This window comes from Tamandua tetradactyla, chromosome 8, assembly GCF_023851605.1.
Source record: "Tamandua tetradactyla isolate mTamTet1 chromosome 8, mTamTet1.pri, whole genome shotgun sequence".
In the NCBI taxonomy this organism is placed as follows: domain Eukaryota; kingdom Metazoa; phylum Chordata; class Mammalia; order Pilosa; family Myrmecophagidae; genus Tamandua; species Tamandua tetradactyla.
Genome location: NC_135334.1, coordinates 103,952,067 through 103,972,618, shown reverse-complemented (window position 1 = coordinate 103,972,618; position 20,552 = coordinate 103,952,067). Strand labels below are relative to the sequence as shown.

Sequence of the window (20,552 nt, the reverse complement as noted above, 5' to 3'; positions counted from 1 at the left end):
ACCCTGGTCCCACATTTATCCAGTTTTTTCTTTTTTAACGTAACACTCTCACTTTTTTCTCTTTCTTTCCAGCTGCAATAGGAGGGAGCAAAGTAAATTGAACCTTTCTTTGGATGCTGTAGAGAAAATTGCAACCACTCATCTAAAACTAAACACTCAAAAGAGACCCAACAATTTACGCAAATTGACCATTCAGCCAATTACCCTATATCCCCTGCACAAACTGTTTCTCACTATAGGCCACCTGAAATATCTTTGCTCCAGAGAGCCACTTGCTCCCTCATTTCATGCAGTCTTTGTAAAAAATCACCCCACCAGAGGAGTTTTTCTCAACAGTCCCGTCTAAAATAGGAGCACACGCACACATACTCCTGTCTCTCTCTGTCCCAAGACCTAGAAAAATGCCTAGCACGTAGAAGGCACTCGATAAATATTGATTGAATGAATAACTATTTTTTCCTTCTTGAAATGTATTTTTACCTGATTAATAACTATCCATCCTTCACCTCCCAGCTCTAGACACTTCTTCTAGGAATCTTTCTAACTAAATTAACCCATTTTATTCTTATTTAGCACTGTTATGTTTTCCCTTATAGCACTTGTCAAAATTACAGCTTTGCATTTTTTGGGTCACTATTTGTTTAATATCTCTTTGCCTCACTATATAAATAATAACAATAGTAGTGTATGTTCTGTGCCAGGCATTGTTCTAAGTGTTGTATAAGGTTATATTAGCTCACTTAAAGTAGGTATTATTCTTAATTCCACTTTACAGATAAGGAAATAGAGTCATAAGGATGTTAAGTAAATTGCCCTGAATCATGGCTAGTAAGTGATAGAGCTGGGATTTTAGTATAGGCTGCCTGGCTCCAATATCTGAGTTAATTAATTAGCAAGAGATACCTCTAACCTTGAGATTTTAAGGTTTATTTTGAAATATCATTAAGTTGTTTATATGTTTATTTTTTAAACATTTCATTTGTGTATATTTTGTCTGTCATCAAATAAAGTACATCTGTTAAGTTCCAAGTCATTGCTTTATATTTCTAAAAGCTTTTGGAAATATGTTGGAGTTTTAGAAATGTGGTAGGGAGTTTTTGATATTAAAAGGAAAGTAGCCTGCTATGCCAGAGGACCCGGGTTCGATTCCCGGTGCCTGCTCATATAAAAAAAAAAAGGAAAGTAGGATGCTACTGCCTTTACTATATGAACTAAGAATGCTAAATGTTCTTTTAATATTTGTGCCAGTCCCAAACAAGGAAAAATTGTCTCACCCAAAGTATCAGTGATTTGCCCTTTGAGAAACACCGAAAGAATGGACGTAATCACTTTGGGAAGAAGAAGTGAGAACTGGGGCAAATTGGTAAGGGAATTGGCATTTATTGACTACCTTCTCTCTGCCAGGCATTTGATATTTATTTTCTCTTTTAGCTTTTACAACAAGAATAATCTCTTTTATACAAATGAGAATCCTGAGATTTAGTGAGGTCAAAGGTCATGGAACCTGGAATAGAGATACTTTGTGGGACTTGGCTAGACAGAAAGACCAAAGGACGCAGAGTAGTAAGACATCTAGGACCTCACTGATAGACTCCAAATAACCATCCCTTCCTCTTTATCATTCTATTTTGGGGAACGAGAGAGCCCTAAAAAGGCAGAACTTTGTCTAGCATCTGCTGCTTTTAGATTGCTTTGGCCTTATTGAATTCTGGGACCAAAAGTACATGATTTTGTGACATATTTTAGCTTTAACATTACTCTTAATTCTATTTTAAAAAGTAAACAAAAAAAAATCTTTTATTTGATCCCTTTCCCCCTTGTAACTACATATTATCTACTCCCTTTTGGAGCAATACTTTGTGAAAGAGTTGGCTATATTAACTATCTCAGACTCCTTGTCCATTAATGCTTTTGTCCCTGTTGTTTCCCCAAAATTGCTCATCTCATTGGCCTCTCTATTGCTAAAGCCCATGGTTAACTCTCAGTGATACCTGATCTATTAGCAACATTTAACATTATCAATCACTCTTCTCCTTGGTATAAGGGTTTTCCATAGTCTTAATGCAGTTTAGGCTTAAAATTTTTTAAAAGCTTAATACTGATTTAAGACTCTGGGGAATAGTATTTACTTTCTTAATTTTACTCCCAACTGCCTTGACATTTCCACCTACATGTCTGTTAAAACTGGTAGGCTTAAGATAGGTAAAACTGACCTCCTGATCTTCCCTCCAAAATCTGTTCCACCCCCAACTGATGACAATTCTATTCTTTAAAAGCTCAAGTCTAAAATCTTGGGTTTAGTCTTTCATACCCCACATTAGGAATTAGGAAATCTTATTGGCTTCACCTTCACAATATTTAAAAAATCCAACCACTTCTCACCACTTCTGTTGCTGCTGCCCTGGGCTGAGCAGAAACAACCATCTCTTACCTGAATACTACAATGGCATAGCTAGTCTTTTCTCTCTGGCTTGTTTACTATACAGCAGTGAAAGTCCACCAAATTTTGTTGCCCTAAATCCTCTCGTGGTTCTTCATCTTGTTCAGAATAAAACACAAAGTTCTTATAATGGTCTACATTTCTCACCTCAGGTCTTACTACTCTTCCCTTTGCTGACTTCATTCCAGCTAATAACCCAGCTGACTACCTAGGGCCTTTCTACTAGCTATACCTGTTCCATTGGAAAGTATTTCCCCCAATATCTAAATAACGAATGCCCTTACCTTCTTCAACTTGCCCTCTCATTAAAATTGCCAACCTCACCCTCAGCCCAGCATTCTTAATTGCCCTTGATTCTGCTCTATTTCTTACCTAGCACCTCGTAATAAATAATTTTTACTAATTGTTTTTATTATTTATTTTCTTCTTCCAATTAGACTATATGCTCCTTAAGGGAAGGAGTTTGTGTACATTTTGTTTTGTTTATTGATGTATTCCAAAAGTCTAAACAATGCCTAGCACATGGTATATTTCTATCAATTTATATATTTTAAATAATATTATTTATTAAATTTATTATGTTTATTCTTGATGAATAAGTAAATAAATCAGTATTGAAAAGATTATGTGTGGGGGTGTGTATTTTGGTGGGGTGTTTTTTGAGAGGGGAGAATCCTTATTTTGAAATTCTTTATTATTTTCTGGATAGTATGACTCTTGAATTATTGATCTTTAAAAAAGTGATATTACTATGGTGTATCTCACCTCTACTCTTCCTGTCTCATGTGAGTCAGTCATATAGTTAGAGCATAATTTTTTCATTGATGTCGAGCCCTTAAATTTGCATGTCATAGAGTAGAAACTAAGATCTGTATTCACAGACTAGGATCTCTGAATGCACTTGAGGGTAAATGACATCTCAGTCACCTTCAGACCTAGGCTAGCTAACTGTTGAGTCCTTAGAACTATTTTTAACCCTGTGGGTCTCTGATGCACACACATAGAGACCAGCCTGGATGTATTACTTTGCACTGCTAAGTGGCTTACAGCCAGATGGCTTTTACTAAAAATAATTCACAAGCCGAGGCTCTCTCTTCATTACCTTCAAATGATTCGAGAGATTCTTTCCTGTGCCTTGCCAGGACCCAAGCCAAAATATTGCTGGAATCCTTGTGAAAATCAAAGCTAGGTTTTGGGGTAGCTTACCTCTGATTATATATGATACAGTTATAGTTTGAGTTTAAACTAAGTCTAGGATTTGAATAAGATTTTAGATAAAGAGATTTATCAGGGTTTTGTATTTCAATGAATATATTCCCATAACATTTACCAGGTAAGTGAAAGAGAATCTTTTTAAAATGAATTCTACATTCACTACAGTCACTTTACATGCAAGTAGAATTAATACTATAACTTTTACTCTCCTTTTTAATTTCAGTGAAATATTCAGACATTCATGTAAACAAAAGAATCAAGATACCCGACAATGTCTGTCACTGAGGACGACGACCTTTGTTACCACATGAAAGTAGTAGTTCGGGTTCGTCCAGAAAACACGAAAGAAAAGGCAGCTGGATTCCATAAAGTGGTCCATATTGTGGATAAACATATCCTAGTTTTTGATCCCAAACAAGAAGAACTCAGTTTTTTCCATGGAAAGAAAACTACAAATAGAGATATTACAAAGAGACAAAATAAGGATCTTAAATTTGTATTTGATGCCGTTTTTGATGAAACTTCAACTCAGTTGGAAGTTTTTGAGCAGACTACTAAGCCAATTCTTCATAGTTTTTTAAATGGATACAATTGCACAGGTAATTGTTTCAGTTTGGGTTTTCATCTGATTTCAGTTTTACACTGGGGAGAACATCCCTTCTAGAAATAATCAATTTCTAGTAAATTCTTTCTTAAGAAGTTCAGTAGACTTTAACTATAAATATAGATGTTCTTTGAAATTTAGTCATCATATATTACTTGTGAAATTTCTCTTCCAGGGTCTTGATGGCCTTTATTATATTATACATTATTAAAATTCATAACTAATAAATAGATTCCTACCTTTTCCCACTATATTTCATGTAGTTTCAGTTTCCTATTTTTAACCATGTGGTTCTTGTAGTTGACATCAGATTTCTTAAAATTTGTATTCATAAATTTTCATACAGCTGACCTATAAAATATCTATCCCTGTGGAATAGGCAGACATTTCTGAATGTTTGGCAGCACCATAATTGCCTATCAAAAAGACCATGTGGATTGACTGGAAAAAGTGATAACTAAAATGGCCAGTTAATGCAATGCTTGCAAGGCACTTAACCATCATTAATAATATCTCACTTTTGTAATTTTCACTACATACAACATTTCCACTAAGATGCCCCTCAAAACAGGTGGTACAATGTTTCACTGACTCATTAAGTTTTATTACAGAAAACTTGATTAAGCAAAAATGAAATGTTGTTTATTGATTAGAACTGTACTATTTTCCTCTTTTATGAAACTTCATATATTTTTATACATTTTAATTTTTTTCTTAACTCCAAAAGAAAAAATCTCTACCAAACTGATAACTGAATTTTTGTTTTTTCCTTTGTTTTACCTAATATTCCTATCCAACTGTCTTAAGATTCTTTTATGTACTGGTGTACATAAAATAGAACAAAGTGAAATTTATATCAGTTTAATTCATTCTCTTGAAAAGTAGTTTCATAGTTTGTTAGCATTTTGGTTAGCAGAAAGGTTAATACATAAAAATATTAACTGCCAGTAATGGCACAAGGACTTATTGCCTCAACTGAATATTTTATTTGGGGGGTTTTATCATATGTAATTTAGAGAGTAGATTTTTTAAACGTTTGAAGAAACACATGACCTTATATTGTTCTGGATAGGTTCTTGTGAATAAGTTAATTTGCCTAAAACTAGAATTTAAAAATGAATTTTACAGTTGCCTTCTACCTAGAATTCATTTATTCAACAGACATATATTAAGGACCTATTTTTATGCCAAGTGGTTTGCTGGGTGCTAAGGATATACGGCCTCTGCCTTTGTAGAGCTCAGGAATGCAATTTGATATATACTGAAGTAGATGAATGTGCTGCATCTAATGAGGCTGAAATGAGAGACTGATGTTTCTACCTAGGACAGTCACGGAAGCCATAGAGAATTGGCATATGTACTGCTTGTTTAGGAACAAGTAGAAGTTTTCCAGCTAGATTAAGCAAAGGGACTCTCCAGGGCAAAGGCAGTGGAATAGGAAAGAAGCAGCTCATGCAGGGAACTTCAAACAAACAAATATACGTAGATCATCCTAAGGAAAGACAACCAGGAGCCGTCTCTTAGAGTGCCTTATAATATCCAGGATAAGGAACTTTGACTTTTTCTTGTAGCACTGTAGAGGTTTAACATAGATTTCTTTTTCAAAAGAATATTTTTCCACAAATTTCGAAGGATGGATTAAAGAAAATTAAGACTGAAGGTGGGGAGTCTAATAATTGATTGATTAGAATTTATAAGATTGCTATGGAAGAGATGTCTCTCAGGTATAAAGGATAGTAGGGATTGAGTAGATGATGGTATTATAATCAAGGTGGAGAATATATATATATATATATATAGTGGTAAGTATAGATTTGTGCTAAACTCCCAGATTTTAAGGATAAGACTATACATTAATTTTCATTTGTTGGGTTTGAAGTTACTGTTCAGGATATCCAGATGAAACTATCCAGTAGATAGTAGTATAGTAATGTTATATGTCATAAAAAGAGCTTTGCTCTCTTTTTATAAAAACCCAGTACTTGCATATGGTGCCACTGGAGCTGGGAAGACCCACACAATGCTAGGATCAGCTGCTGAACCTGGAGTGATGTATTTAACAATGCTAGACCTTTACAAATCCATGGATGAGATTAAAGAAGAAAAAGTGTGTAGTATTGCAGTTTCTTATTTAGAGGTAAGTTGGCAATACTCGTTCTTTAATCAATAGTATTGACATCTCTTTCTTTAAGAAGCACATAGGCCATTCCCATGATTGTATCATATAGGAATTTTCTCATGAATACATAAAATCATTAAAATCCTGGTTTAGAGTATTTGTTATATATCTTACTCCTCTGTTAAGTTTTTTTATTTTGGCATAATTTCAGACTTAGAAAAAACTTTCAGGAATACTAGAAAGAACTTGCAGATACCATTCACCCAGATTCTCCATTTGTTAACATTTTACTGCATTTGCTCTTTCTCCCTGTATGTGTGTGTATATGTGTGTGTATTTCCCCCCTCCCCTGAACTGTTTAAGAATAAGTTGGAAACTTATTGTAAAAGCAAAAAATTCTCTTAAATAGCAACTGTATAATTATTAAAATCTGGACATTAACAATGTAATACTAATACTAGTCTATAGACCTTAATGAGATTTTGCCAATTATTCTAATACCACCCTTTATTGAAAAAGAAAATCCAAGATCATAAATTATATTCCCTTATCATGTCTCTTTAGTCTCCTTTAATCTGAAATGTTTTATATCTGTCTTTATATTTTATGACACTGTCATTTTTGTAGAATGACCTCAGTTTAGTTTGTCATGATTAGATTCAGTATATGCACTGGCACAAACACAATAAAAGTGATGCTGAGTTACTTAGTGTGTCATTTCAGTATGCTTATGCTGTTTAGTCCCATTACAGGTGATGCTAACTTTGTTCAATTTGATAATGCTAGTGTCTGAAAAGAACACTTTGCAGTGTTCTCCGTTGTAAGGATACTTTTTTAATCCATTGCAATTAATAAGTGCCTTGTGAGGAGACACAAGAGGATATGCAAGTATCCTGTTACTCCTCAAACTTTCATCTACTAGTTTTAGTATCCATTGATGTTTCTTACCTGAATCGATTATGATGATATTAGGTTACAGTGATTTTTTTGTGTGATCGATTATGATGGTGTTAGGTTATAGAGTTTTTTTGGTAACTTTTTTTATTGTATAATATAATGTATATACAAAACAAAGAAATAAAAAGCAATAGTTTTCAAAGCACTCTTCAAAAAGTAGTTTAAGGAGGTTATAGTGATTTCTTTTTTTTAACGTGGGCAGCCTCTAGGAATCAAAACCGGGTCCCTGGCATGGCAGGTGAGAATTCTGAAACTGAGCCACCATTTCCTGCCCTATAGTGATTTTTACGTTCCATAATTTCTTGTACATTTACTTGTTGGCTTTCTACTGTAAGAAAGAGCTTTTCTCTTCCCTTTATAATCGTAGATTCTTACATTATTCAAAAGATTAAAATCCATTTCTGTAATTATTTATTTATATCTCAGATTGTGCCACATACAGCTAGATGATGCTGTTTCACGCTGCCTCCTTTGTGCTTTTGATATACTATTCTCAATCTTTGAGATCTCCTACCTTCCTAAAATAGCTGCTATTTTACAGATCATAACTAAATGTCAAGGCACTTTCTGTTTAGGTAGACAAAGTTTCAAAAACAATTTTGGAGATGTAAAACATTGATTTCACTGCTTTTTCACTTCTAGCATCAAAAGTAAATATCTAGGAGTAACAATTCTCTTAATTACATCTTGTAGTTTGGTCCTTTCTGAAAGGGTTTCTTCATATTACAAAAATGGATTAAGATCCTATATGTTACTAGGAATTTTTTTTCCTTCATGCTATAGAACTTGGACATAAAAGAGAATTAAAACTCATTTTCTGTAGTTAAGTAGTAAAATGAATTGTTCTTAACTCATTTGGGAAAAAAGGGAAGGAATATTCATCATTTTCTCTTTATATCATTTTATAATGGGAGGAATTTTGAAGATATCTGCTTTCATTTCATTAGTGGTAAGGCCATTTCTAATCTGATAGTTTTGTACTCAGGTCGTGCACTAGAATTGCCCATAAAGGTTTTTTAAAATAAGCATGCCTGTGTCTTACCCCTGGATATTTTAATGTAATAGGTTTGAAGTGTGACCTGGCATCTATGTTATTTAAAGGCTCCTAGGTGATTCTGATGTAAAGGGTGGCTTGAGAATAATTGTTCTAATTATATGTTTGGCATGGTTGAAGTGGGTAAGAGAAGCAATAGAGAAGTGGCTACTGCTTACCAGAAAAATAACTAAAAAAATTGTCTCTCCTTGTTACATTTTACTGCTTTTAAAAGTTTATTACATTAAAGATGGTTATTCATTGTAGAGAATTGTAGCAGCAATCGGTTATCACTGAGGACTCTGAGCACAGCAATAACTTAAACAAAATAATTTGTTAAAGATAACATTTATTTTTTTTTTTATTTTACTAGTAAAAATGGCATTTGGTTGTCAAGTAGTAAGCATTGTACCTTTATAGCTTTATAAAATCAAGTTGATAGTACTGTATCTGTGAATTATCTATAGAAGTTACAGAAATAAAACTGTCAAAGTAATAATAAAATGTATATATGCATGGTGTACCTTACAGTAGAATTAGAGGGCCACGAAGATCCTGGCTCCAGACCCTGTTCTGCTTTTACCTTTGGGACGGTGGTTGAGTCACTTAACTTCTTAAGGCCTTTGTTCCCTTCTTGTTCAAATGAGGGAGAGATCCCTATATGGAATTTTTATCACTAAAAATTCTATATTAATGTAATAAATAAAATACATACTATTCATTCTTGAGTATGGATTTTATTTAGCTTTTAAGCTCTCAAATTGGAAAGTTTGGACTGCTTGGGCATCATGAAATAATAAATGTCTTCTCTATTAAGAACCATCATCCCATCTCCTTACAACCTGCATTTCAGATCTATTAGAATTTCCCAAGACTGTGTCCCCCCGTGTTTCCAGAAAATAAGAAAAGGCAATTCCAGCTACCTTATTTATTTGTTTTATCATAATCTTTGTCAAGAATTAGGAGGTAGGGGTATAATGATTCTAGCTTTAAGTTTCAGTTTCAAGCCTAGGTAATCAGATACTTCTGTTTCCTGGGATGGTAGAAAATTAATGACAACATGAGGTAGAAGAGATAAGATGAATAAAAATGAGCTGCTGCTTGTTTTTAACATACAAATTCTAATTTAACTTTAAATCAGTAGTGTGCCTGTGTGTGTATGTGATGTTGTCAGCCTTCTTTTTACACAAATGCTAAAACAGTTCTTTTTATTTTGAGGTATATAACGAACAGATTCGTGACCTCTTGGTAAATTCAGGGCCACTTGCCGTCCGGGAAGATGCCCAAAAAGGTGTTGTCGTTCAGGGGTTGACTTTGCACCAGGTATATAACATAAATTTGTTTTACCACTTTCCATCCTTTTTTTAAGAAAGAAGAAAACTAATAAAATGCAGAAATAAAATGGTCAGTGTATATTTTTATTCTTATTTTATTTTCCTTTGAAATAATTAAGTTTTTCTTTAAAAAAATTTCACTCAATCAGTCAATATTTTATGGATTAAATTTATGGAAAACATTCTCTTGCATTTTATTTTATAATTAAAATTCTTCTTGCTTGTTGAAAGTTTATTGAAAAATTTAAAGATGGATTGCTAATTTCTATTTTTTTTTCCCACTGAACTTCTCTAGCCCAAATCCTCAGGGGAAATTTTACAATTATTGGATAATGGAAATAAAAACAGGACCCAGCATCCCACTGATGTGAATGCTACATCTTCTCGTTCTCATGCTGTTTTCCAGGTAACAGGTCACTAGATTATCACTCTTCAAATGAATTTAAAATACATAGAGCCAAGTTCATGGATGGAATTTTCATACATAAGAAAAAAATCTGTTCATCTCTGGACTTCCTTGTTGCTCAGCACTTCTTTTATTTTGAAGCTTTGAGAAATTCTATTACCAAGAATATTTAAAATTGAGATGACAAATTAGAAATGGAAATTTTCACCTTTGTGAAAATATAGGATGGCAAAATAGTGGTGGTAGAGGTTTTTGCTACCTTAAGTGGGTCAAAATAATCTTTCTAGTAGATAATCTTTTATTCAGAACAAGCATCCACTATATAAATCTAGATTGACAAAACCAATAAATTCAAGAGATAATGATCCACTTTTTAAAAGATTTAACCAACACATCATATGAGTAGTTGCTTCTCTTAAAAGAAGTATGAGTCAGTTGATAAAGTACTTTTTAGTAATTTACTTCTAATGAGGTAAAGCATAGGTTATAGCTATTATATCTTCTAATTTATATTCCTGTTAATATCCAAATGACTAAAATGCCTCATTCTGGATTATGCTATCTAAAACTCATGTTAAAATAAGCGTATTGTAGTTGAAAGAATTCATAACTGAGGTATTCAAAATATTTGGAAAGTCTCCAGTCCACAAAATTTCATTAACCTTTACTATTGTTATACTGGCTTTTCTATTAATTCATCTATCAGTAGTCTAAGAGAAAAGTTTGTCTATGAAACCTATTTCCCTGACTTGTCTTAGACCCTGGTTTATAGGAAAATATAACAAAAGAGTTACATGACAGAGTAAAAGCTGACTTTTCTTATCTCTTTTGCCACTTAATTTATTTCAATTAAACTACTACACAGTAATTCATAATAGTTGGAAAAATTATGCTTTACTCTAATGGACAGTTGGAAAAAACAGATATAATTTACCACACTATCATTTTGAATATAATGATGTTCAGTAATTTGAGTAATTGGGAAAAACTCACTGTTCAATTTGGATCAATACTCCAATTCAACTTTCCTTTGGGAACAATCGTTGGAGACATGCAAAGCTTTCTAATCACTACCTCTGGTTACTCTTAGGACTGTACCCCTACTGCCACCTCTGATAATTCCATGTATTGGTTCAAAGAGTAACATAATATAAATTACAGTTCTTTTGCATGTTTCTTTAATGAGAATTTACAGTTTTACGGAAAAATCATGCAGAAAATACAAAGCTGCCATATACCAACCCCTATTATTAACAACTTGTCTTAGTGTGATACAGTTGTGGCGATTCGGGAAAGTATGTTTTTATATTTTACAATATTAGATATAATTCTAATATTGCCTGTTAGGTCATGGTTTATGTTTCCAATCACTGTTTGTGTTGTACAGTCCTATGTTTTGTTTGTTTTGTTTTTAATTTTTATTCTAGTATTATATATATAACCTAAAATTTCTCTGTTTAACCACTCTCAAATATATAATTCAGTGCTGTTAATTACAGTCACAATGTTTTCTACCATTGCCACCATCATTACTAAAATTTATTTATCCACCCAAAAAAGGAACTCTGTGCAATTTAAGCCTTAACTCCCTGTTCCCTACCACCCTGCCCCTGGGTAACATATGTTCTAGTTTTTTATTTGAATTTTCTTGTTCTAGTTATTACATCGCATTGAGATCCTACAATGTTTGTCCTTTTATGTCTGACTTATTTCACTCAACATAATGTCTTCAAGATTCATCTGTTATTGCATTCACAACTTCATTCCTTTTTATAGCTGAATAATATTCCATTGTGTGTATATACCATATTTTGTTTGTCCATTCAGTAGTTGAAGGACACTTGGGTTGCTTCCATTTTTTGACAGTAGTGAATAATGGTACTGTAAACATCAGTGTGGAAATATCTATTTAAGTCCCTGATTTTGGTTCTCTTTGGAATATACCTAGAAGTGATATTATCTGGGTCATACTCTATACTGAACTTACTGAGGAATCACCAATGTGTTTCCACGGCAACTGTGCCACTTTACATTCCACCAATAATGAACAAGTATTCCTATTTCCTTACATCTCCTCCATATCCTTATAATTTTCTCTTGCTGTAAATAGCCTTTCTAGTGGATGTGATATGGTATGTCATTGTGGTTTTTGTATGCTGTTTGCCCATTTGTGTATCTTTGGAGAACTGTCTCTTCAAATCTTTGACTGTTTTTAAATTGGATTGTTTGTCTTTTAGTTATTAAGTTGAAAGAGTTCTTTATATACTGTGGATATTAAACCCTTACCAGAAAAGTGGTTTCCAAATATTTTTTCCCATTGTTTAGGTCATATTACTTCACTGAGAAAGTCCTTTAACACACCAAAATATTTAATTTTTAATTTTGGTGAGGTCCCTTTTATTTATTGTGTCTTTTGTTGCTTATACTTTGGGCTTTACGTCAAAGAAACAATTGCCTAACACAATGTCCTGATGATGCTTCTAAACATTTTCTTTTAGGAATTTTATAGTACTGATTCTTATGTTTAGGTCTTTGATCCATGTGTGAGATAGAAGTCCTCTTTGATTATTTTGCATATTGTTTACCTAGCAACATTTGTTGAAGAGACTATTCTTTCCCCATTGAGTAGCTTGGCATCCTTGTCAGAAATCACTTGGCTGTAAATGTGAGGATTTATTTCTGAACTCTCAATTTGATTCCATTTGTATATATGTCTGTTCTTATGCCAGTGTCATGCTGTTTTGATCACTGTGGTTTTGTAATAAATTTTAAAAACAGGAAGTGTGAGTTCTCCAAATTAGTTTTTTCTTTTTTAAGGTGGCTTTGGCTATTTGAGACCCCTTACTTTTGCATATAAATTTATTGATTGGCTTTTCCATTTCTGCAAAAAGCTGTTGAAATTTTGATAAGGACTGCATCTGTTCTGTAAATCATTTTGAGTAGAATTGACATCTTAACAATATGTAACCTTCTAATCCATGAATATGTAATGCCCTTTCATTTAATTGCATCTTCTTTGATATTTTTTAGCGAAGTTTTGTAGTTTTCTGCATACAAGTCCATTACATCCTTGTTTAGGTTTATTGCTAGATATTTGATGATATTAATTGCTTTTGTAAATGAATATTTTTCTTGATTTTTATCTTCTTACTGTTCTTGACTAGTATATAGAAGCACTCCTATTTTTTACATGTTGATGCTGCACCCTACTACTGTACTAAATTTGTTTATAAGCTCTATTAGCTCGGTTGTGGATATTTCAGGATTTTCTATGTATATACATAATGTGCAGATAGGGAGAATTTTACTTTCTTCTTCCCAGTTTTGGATGCCCCTGTCTTTCTTTTGCTTACTTGCTGTAGCTAGAACTTCCACTGTAATTCAACAGTGGTGACATTGGGCATTCTTGTCCTTTTCTTGATCTTAGAGAGAATGCTTTCAGCCTTTAACCATTGAGTGTGTTGTTAGCTGTGGGTTTTTCATTTATGCCTTTATCATTCTGAGGACATTTCCTTAGGTTACACCACCTTGCATACCTGGGATAAATCCCGCTTGATCATGCTGTGTAATTATTTAATAAGCTGTTTAATTAGGGTTACTAATATTTTGTTGAAGAATTTTGTATCTATATTCATAAGGGATATTTTCCTGTAATTTTCTGTTCTTCTGGTATATTTATCTGACTTTGGGATGAGGGTGATTTTGGCCTAATAGAATCAGTTAGGGAGAGTTCCTCCTTGTTTCAGTTTGCTAAGCTGCTCAAAGCAGAGACTATGAAATGTGATGACTTTAACTTGGGGAATTTGTTAGCTTATATGCTTACAATTTTGAAGCTGAAAATGTCCAAATCAAGCATCATCAAGTTGATGCTTTCTTTCTTCCTGAGACCCGCTGCCTGCAATTCTGAACTCTCGGTTCCTCTGTCACAAAGCGGGGCGCATTATGGTGTCTGCTGGTCTCTCTTCTCTTCCATTTCTTTTGTTTCAGCCTCTTACCTCCTTTGCTTCTTCTCTGTCTGAATTTCTCTTATAAAGGACTACACTAAGAGGATTACTTCCCACCTTGGACTATTCCTTAAGTGAAGTAACCTTATCAAAAGATCCTACTTACAGAGGGTCCACACCCACAAGAATGGATTAGCTTTAAGAACATGATTTCTAAACCACCATACTCCTCTTCAATTTCTTTAAAAAGTTTGAACAGGATTGGTGTTGACTTTTCTTGGAATATATGGCAAGTTCCTCTGTGAGGCTGCCTGCTCCCAGGCTTTTATTTTTGGGGAGGTTTTTGATTACTGATTTAGTTGCCTTGTTGGTTTGTTATTTTAAGATCATCTGTTTCTTCTTGAATCACTGTAGGTAGTTTGTGTGTTTTTAGGAATTTGTCCATTTCATCTAGGTTATCTAATTTTTTGGCCCACCGTTGTTCATATTATCCTCTTATGATCATTTTTATACTTATAGGGTCAATAGTATGTCCTGCTTTCATTACTGATTTCAGTTATATGTGCCCTTACTCATTTTTCCTTTTTCAGTCAACAAGATCTGTTGATTTTGCTCATCTTTTCACAGGACCAACTTTTGGTTTTGTTGATTCTCTCTTACTTTTTAATTCTATATGTCATTTAATTCTGCTCTCATCCTTGTTATTTCTTTGTTTCTGCTCACTTTGAATTTAGTTTGTTCTTTGTCTAAACCCTCCAGTTGTGAGGTTGAGTCTCTGAATTGAGATCTTCCTTCTTTGCATTTAGGGCTATAAATTTCCCATTCAGCACTGCCTTTGCTGTCTCCAATAATTGAGATCTTCCTTCTTTGTAAATAGCATTTAGGGCTGTAAATTTCCCATTCAACACTACTTTTGCTTTCTCCAATAAATTTTGCTATGTTGTGTTTTTAATTTCATTTGCCTCAAGATAGTTCCTTTTTTCTATTGTAATTTCTTTGATGCATTGGTTGTTTAAGAGTATGCAGTTTAACTTCCACATATTTGTGAGTTTTCCAGTTCCCACTCTCTTACTGATGTCTAGCATTATTGTTCTGTCATCAGAAAAGAAATAATGCATAATTTCAATATTTTTGAATTTGTTGTAACTTGTTTTGTGTCTTAACATATGGTCTGTCATGAAGAATGATCCATGGCACTAGAGAAGAAATTGTATTCTGCTGCTCTTGAGGAAAAATTTCAATACATATCTACCTTCTTTAGAGTATCATTCAAATCTACTCTTTCCTTTTTGATCTACTGTCTAGATGTTCTATCCATTATAGAAAATGGTGTTTTGAAGTTTCCTACTGTTAATGTACAACTGTTTATTTCTCCCTTCAAATCTGTCAGTATGTGCTTCATATGTTTTGGGGCTCTGCTGTTACAGGTGTATGTATTTATACTTATTATGTCCTGTTGAATTGACCTCATCACCATTATATAATGGTCTTCTTTGTCTTTTGTAAGAGTTTTTTAATTTAAGATCTATTCTATCTAATACTGGCATAGCTACCCAGTTCTCTTGGTTATTGCCTGCATTATATCCTTTTTTTACATCCTTTCATTTTCAACCTACTAATGTCTTTGAATTTAAGGTGAATGTTTTGTAAATAGCATTTAGTTGATCTTGCTTTTTTATCCATTCTCTCAATCTCTGCCTTTAGACTCAGCTTAATCCATTTATAGTTAAAGTAACTACTGATAAAGCAGTATTTTCTTCCACCATTTTGCTATGTTGATTTGGTAAGTCTTACACTTTTTTTGACCCTTAGTTCTTCTGTTAATACCTCCTTCCATATTTATTTGTTCTTGTTTTTGTACCATTTTGAGTCCCTTCTTGTTTTTTCTAAATGTATTTGAGTGTATTTCATGTATGTTCTTTGTGGTTACCATGGGTTAAAATTTAATATTGTAAATCTATAGCAATCATATTTGGTTTGATAACAATTTATCTTCAATAGCATACATATACACTGTTCTATAACCTTCCATTCCTCCACGTATTTTTGTGCTTGTTGAAAATTATATCTTTGTATAGCACATGTCCAAAACTATCAATTTTTCATTGATTTTTATGTATCTACAGTTTAGTACCTATAAGATATAAGAAGTGGCATAACAAAAAGTACGATAGTACTGCCATTTATAATTACTCATATAGTTACAGTTATGGAAAGTCTTTGTTTTTTTATCTTCTTTGATTCAGTGTCTAGTGTCCTCCACTTTCAATATGAAGAACTGCCTTTAATATCCTTTGTAGGGCAGATGTAGTGATAATGAAATCCCTCAGCTTTTAAGAAATACCTGGGAATGTTTTAATCTCTGTCTGATTATTGAAAGAATATCTTGCCAGATATAGAATGATTCACTGGCAATTGTTTTCTTTCAGCACTTTAAATATTATGTACATCTCCTTTCTTGCCTCCATGGTTTCTAATGAGAAATTGGACCTTAATCTACTGGCATTCTATTATACATAATTTGTTGCTTTTCTCTTGCAGCCTTCAGAACTCTCCCTGTCCTTGCACTGGACAGTTTGACTACTTTGTGTCTGGACATGCTTCTTTTACAGGTTATACTGCTTGAAGTTCATTGGACATTTTGAATGTGCATATTAATATCTTTAATTAAATGTGGGAACTTTTCTGCCATTATTTCTTTGAATGACCTTCTGTCCCTTTCTCGCTCCTTCTGGGAATACTATCATAATGCATATTTTTGTCCAATTGATTACATCCTTTTTTATTACTTTTTCTTTCTACTCAATTTGAATCATTTCCGTTTTTCTTATTTTTCAAAGTTTTTATTGATAAATTTTCACACACATATATTTGATACATGGTGTACAATCAGTGCCTCACAGTATCATTACATAGTTATGTATTCACCACCATGATCATTTTTAGGACATTTGTATCACTTAAGAAAAAAAGAAATAAAAGCAAAAACTCATACATACCATATCCCATACCCCTCCCTCTTATTGACCACTAGTATTTGGGTCTGTCTAATTTATTTTATCCTTTTGCCCTCTATTATTTATTTCTTTTATACCCATATTTTCTAACTCATATGTCCATACCCTGGATGAAAGGAGCAACAGACACAAGGTATTCACCATCCCACAGTCACATTTGAAAAGTTATGTCCTTATACAGTCATCTTCAAAAATCAAGGCTACTGGAACACAACAGTTTCAGATACTTCCTCAAGCAACTCCCATACACCATAAACTAAAAAGAGATACCTATGTAATGCTTAAGAATAACGCCTAGGATAACCTTTCAACTCTGTTTGAAATCTCTCAGCCACTGAAATTTTATTGTGTCACATTTCTCTCTTCCCCCTTTTGGTCAATATGGCTTTCTCAGTCCCTTGATGCCAGGTCCTGCCTCATCCTGGAATTTCTGTCCTAAATTGTGAAGGAGAATTATACCCCTGGAAGTAATGTCTCACTTAAGGAGGAGAATAGTAAGTTCACCTACCAAGTAGCCTTTGAGAGGGAGAGGCCACATCTAAGCAACCAAAGAGGTTCTCTGGGCCTGACTCTTAGGCCTAATTTTAAGGAGGTTCAGCCTACCCTTTACAGGATTGAGTTTCATAGGGGTGAACCCCAAGATTAAGGGCTCTGCTTATTGATTTTATTAACCCCACTGCTTATGAGAATATCAGAATTTCTCCAGATGGGAAAGTTGAATAATTCCTCCTTTCTGCTGAGTCCCTCAGGGGGATCTTCCAAATACTCATTTATTCATTGCCCAAATTGCTCTGGGATTTATCAGGGCTTCACACTAACCTGAACAAACCAACAAAGTCATGCCCTAATCAAGATTCCATGTGCTCATCGTGTTCAACTAAACTGACTATACAACTTAAATTATGAAATGCACTACCCAAAATATAAATTTTGCACCAAATGAACATCTCTCCCTTTAGTCTTCACACAGAGTTGAAGTTTTAAAATATGGACGATATCATTTTTTACCCTGTATTCTGATTTACCTTAGTTCTATCTAGGTCAGCTTCATTTAGATCTCTACTCGAAGTATTATCACTTTTTTAACTTTTTAAGCAGTTCCTGTAAAGGGTACTGCTGACTTTCATAGTTTCAGAGTTCTAATTCTGAGTCTCAGGTGTCACATAAATACCTGAAGTTTCTAGGAACAACCAGGTTATAAACAAGCAGTCAGTATTGCAGAATTTTGAAACAGCAGTTACAACCCCTGAATATATGAGACTCCTGATAAACCGTGTTCTCAACTTCAGTTCACTGAGTTTTATATTATAGTTAGTCCATATGTTTGGGGCATGATATTTGTCCTTTTATTCCTGATATTTCATTCAACATACAGTCCTTAAGGTTCATACACTTTGTTGCATGCCTCACAACTTTATTTCTTCTTGTGGCCACTCAGTAGTCCATTGTATGCATATACCATAGTTTCCCCTTACATTCCTCAGTTATGCCCTTAGGCCACCTCCATCCGTTGTGTATCAGGAACACTAGAAATACCAGTGTGAAGATGTTCATTCCTGTCCCCACATTCAGTTCCTCCAGGTGAATACTGAACAGTGGGATTACAGGATCATTTGGCAACTCCACCCCTAGCCTACTGAGGAACCACAACACTACCTCCAAGATGCTGCACCTCTCAGGGTATCTGCCAACAGTGAATAGGGACGTCTCTTTCTCTGCATTTTCTCTAGCACTTGTTTCTTTTTGTTCATTTTTAAACAGTGTTATTCACACATCATACAATCCAACCTCAGTGTATGGATATTCCTTCACCACCATAATCTATATGAAGACATTTCCTTTTCTCCCACAAAGAATCCATACACCTGCTCCATGCACTCCACTTGTTAACATTTAGGTTTGGCATAATGCTTTTGTTACATTCAGTGGAAGCATATTACAATGTTACTGTTGACTGTAGACCCTAGTTTGCATTAATCATACTTTTTACCATATACCATCTATTTCCAGCACTCTGCGATGTTGACATTCGTTTGTTTTCCCTCTTGCAAAAATGTTTCCTTATTTCTACATTTAATCACTATCATTGTCCACTCTAGGCATTCCTAAATTATACCTTATCCTCTGTCTTTCCATTTGATTTCATGTGTGCCCCCCAGCCCTTCTCCCTCTATCATTACTTAAATTCAGCTTCATTCAGTGTACTTACATTATTATGCTATAATCAAGTAGTATTGTGCTATCCATTTCTGAAATTTTACAGTCAGTCCTGTTGCACAGTCTGTATTCCTTCAGCACCAATTGCCCAATCTCTGCACTGTTTCTATCTCTTAATAACCTGTTGTTAACTTCAGTTCTCCAAGTTCAGTCATTAATGTTAGTTCATATTAGTAAGCATACAGTACTTGTCCTTTTGTTTCTCGCTAATTTCACTCATCATTATGTCCTCATGGTTTGTCCACATTGTTACAAGCATCACAACTTTATTCTGTCTTAGCTGCATAATATTCCATGGTATATCTATACCTCATCTTGTTTAGCCATTCATCCGTTGATGGACATTTTAGTTGTTCCATCTCTTGCCAATTATGAATAATACTGCTATAAACATTGGAGTGCAGATGTTCATTTGTGTCCTTGCCCGCAGGTCCCCTGAATATATGCCCAGTAATGGAATTGCTGAATCATATGACAATTCTAAACTTAGCTTCTTGAGGAACTGCCAAATTGTCTTCCAGAGCAGTTGGAAATTTTACATTCCCACCAACAATGGATAAATGTATCCCTTTCTCTGCATCCTCTCCAGCCTTGTGATTTTGGCCATTCTAGTGGGTGTCAGATGATATATCATAGTAGTTTTGATTTGCATTTCCCTGATAGCCAGTGAAGTTGAGCATCTTTTCATGTGCCTTTTAGCCATTTGTATATACTCTTCTGAGAAGTGTCTGTTCTAAACCCTTATCTGATACGTGGTTTCCAAATATTGGCTCCCATTGCATAGGCTGCCTTTTTACTTTCTTTGATGCACAAAAGTTTGAATTTTGAGGAGAAATTTATCTGTTTCTTATTTCAGTGCTTGTGATTTGGGTGGAAGGTCTAGGAAACCAACTCCTAATGCAAGTTTTATAAGGTATTTCCCTACAGTTTCTTCTAACAATTTTGTGGTCTTAGCTCTAATATTTAGGTCTTTGATCCATTTTAAGTTAATTTTTGTATAAGGTGTGTATAGTGTGTGAGGTATGGATCTTTTTTATTCTTTTGTATATGGATATCCAGTTCTTCAAACACCATTTATTGAAGAGGCTGCTCTGTCCCAGGTCGATTGGTTTGACCGCTTTATAAAAGACCAGTTGTCCATAGATGAGATGGTCTATCTCTGAACACTCTATTCGATTCCTTTGCTCTGTACATCAATCTTTATGCCACTACCATGCTGTTTTGACCACTGTACCTTCATAATATGCTTTAATGTCAAATAGTGAG

The 20,552-nt window shown here is 34.0% G+C and overlaps 1 protein-coding gene across 4 annotated transcripts in view; it reads left to right on the top strand.

Annotated features, from left to right (window-relative positions):
• Positions 1 to 20,552, top strand: part of KIF18A (kinesin family member 18A) — a 112,859-nt gene that overhangs the window by 7,006 nt on the left and 85,301 nt on the right. For 3 of the 4 annotated variants that reach the window (XM_077114272.1, XM_077114268.1, XM_077114271.1), the window contains 4 exons: positions 3,879 to 4,254; positions 6,239 to 6,396; positions 9,587 to 9,691; positions 9,998 to 10,108. In XM_077114272.1, coding sequence (XP_076970387.1) covers positions 3,927 to 4,254; positions 6,239 to 6,396; positions 9,587 to 9,691; positions 9,998 to 10,108 — 702 coding nt within the window. In that variant the 5' untranslated portion in view covers positions 3,879 to 3,926. Of the gene's footprint in view, positions 1 to 1,248; positions 1,364 to 3,878; positions 4,255 to 6,238; positions 6,397 to 9,586; positions 9,692 to 9,997; positions 10,109 to 20,552 lie in introns of all 4 variants that reach the window. The other variant, XM_077114270.1, reaches the window with a different exon arrangement.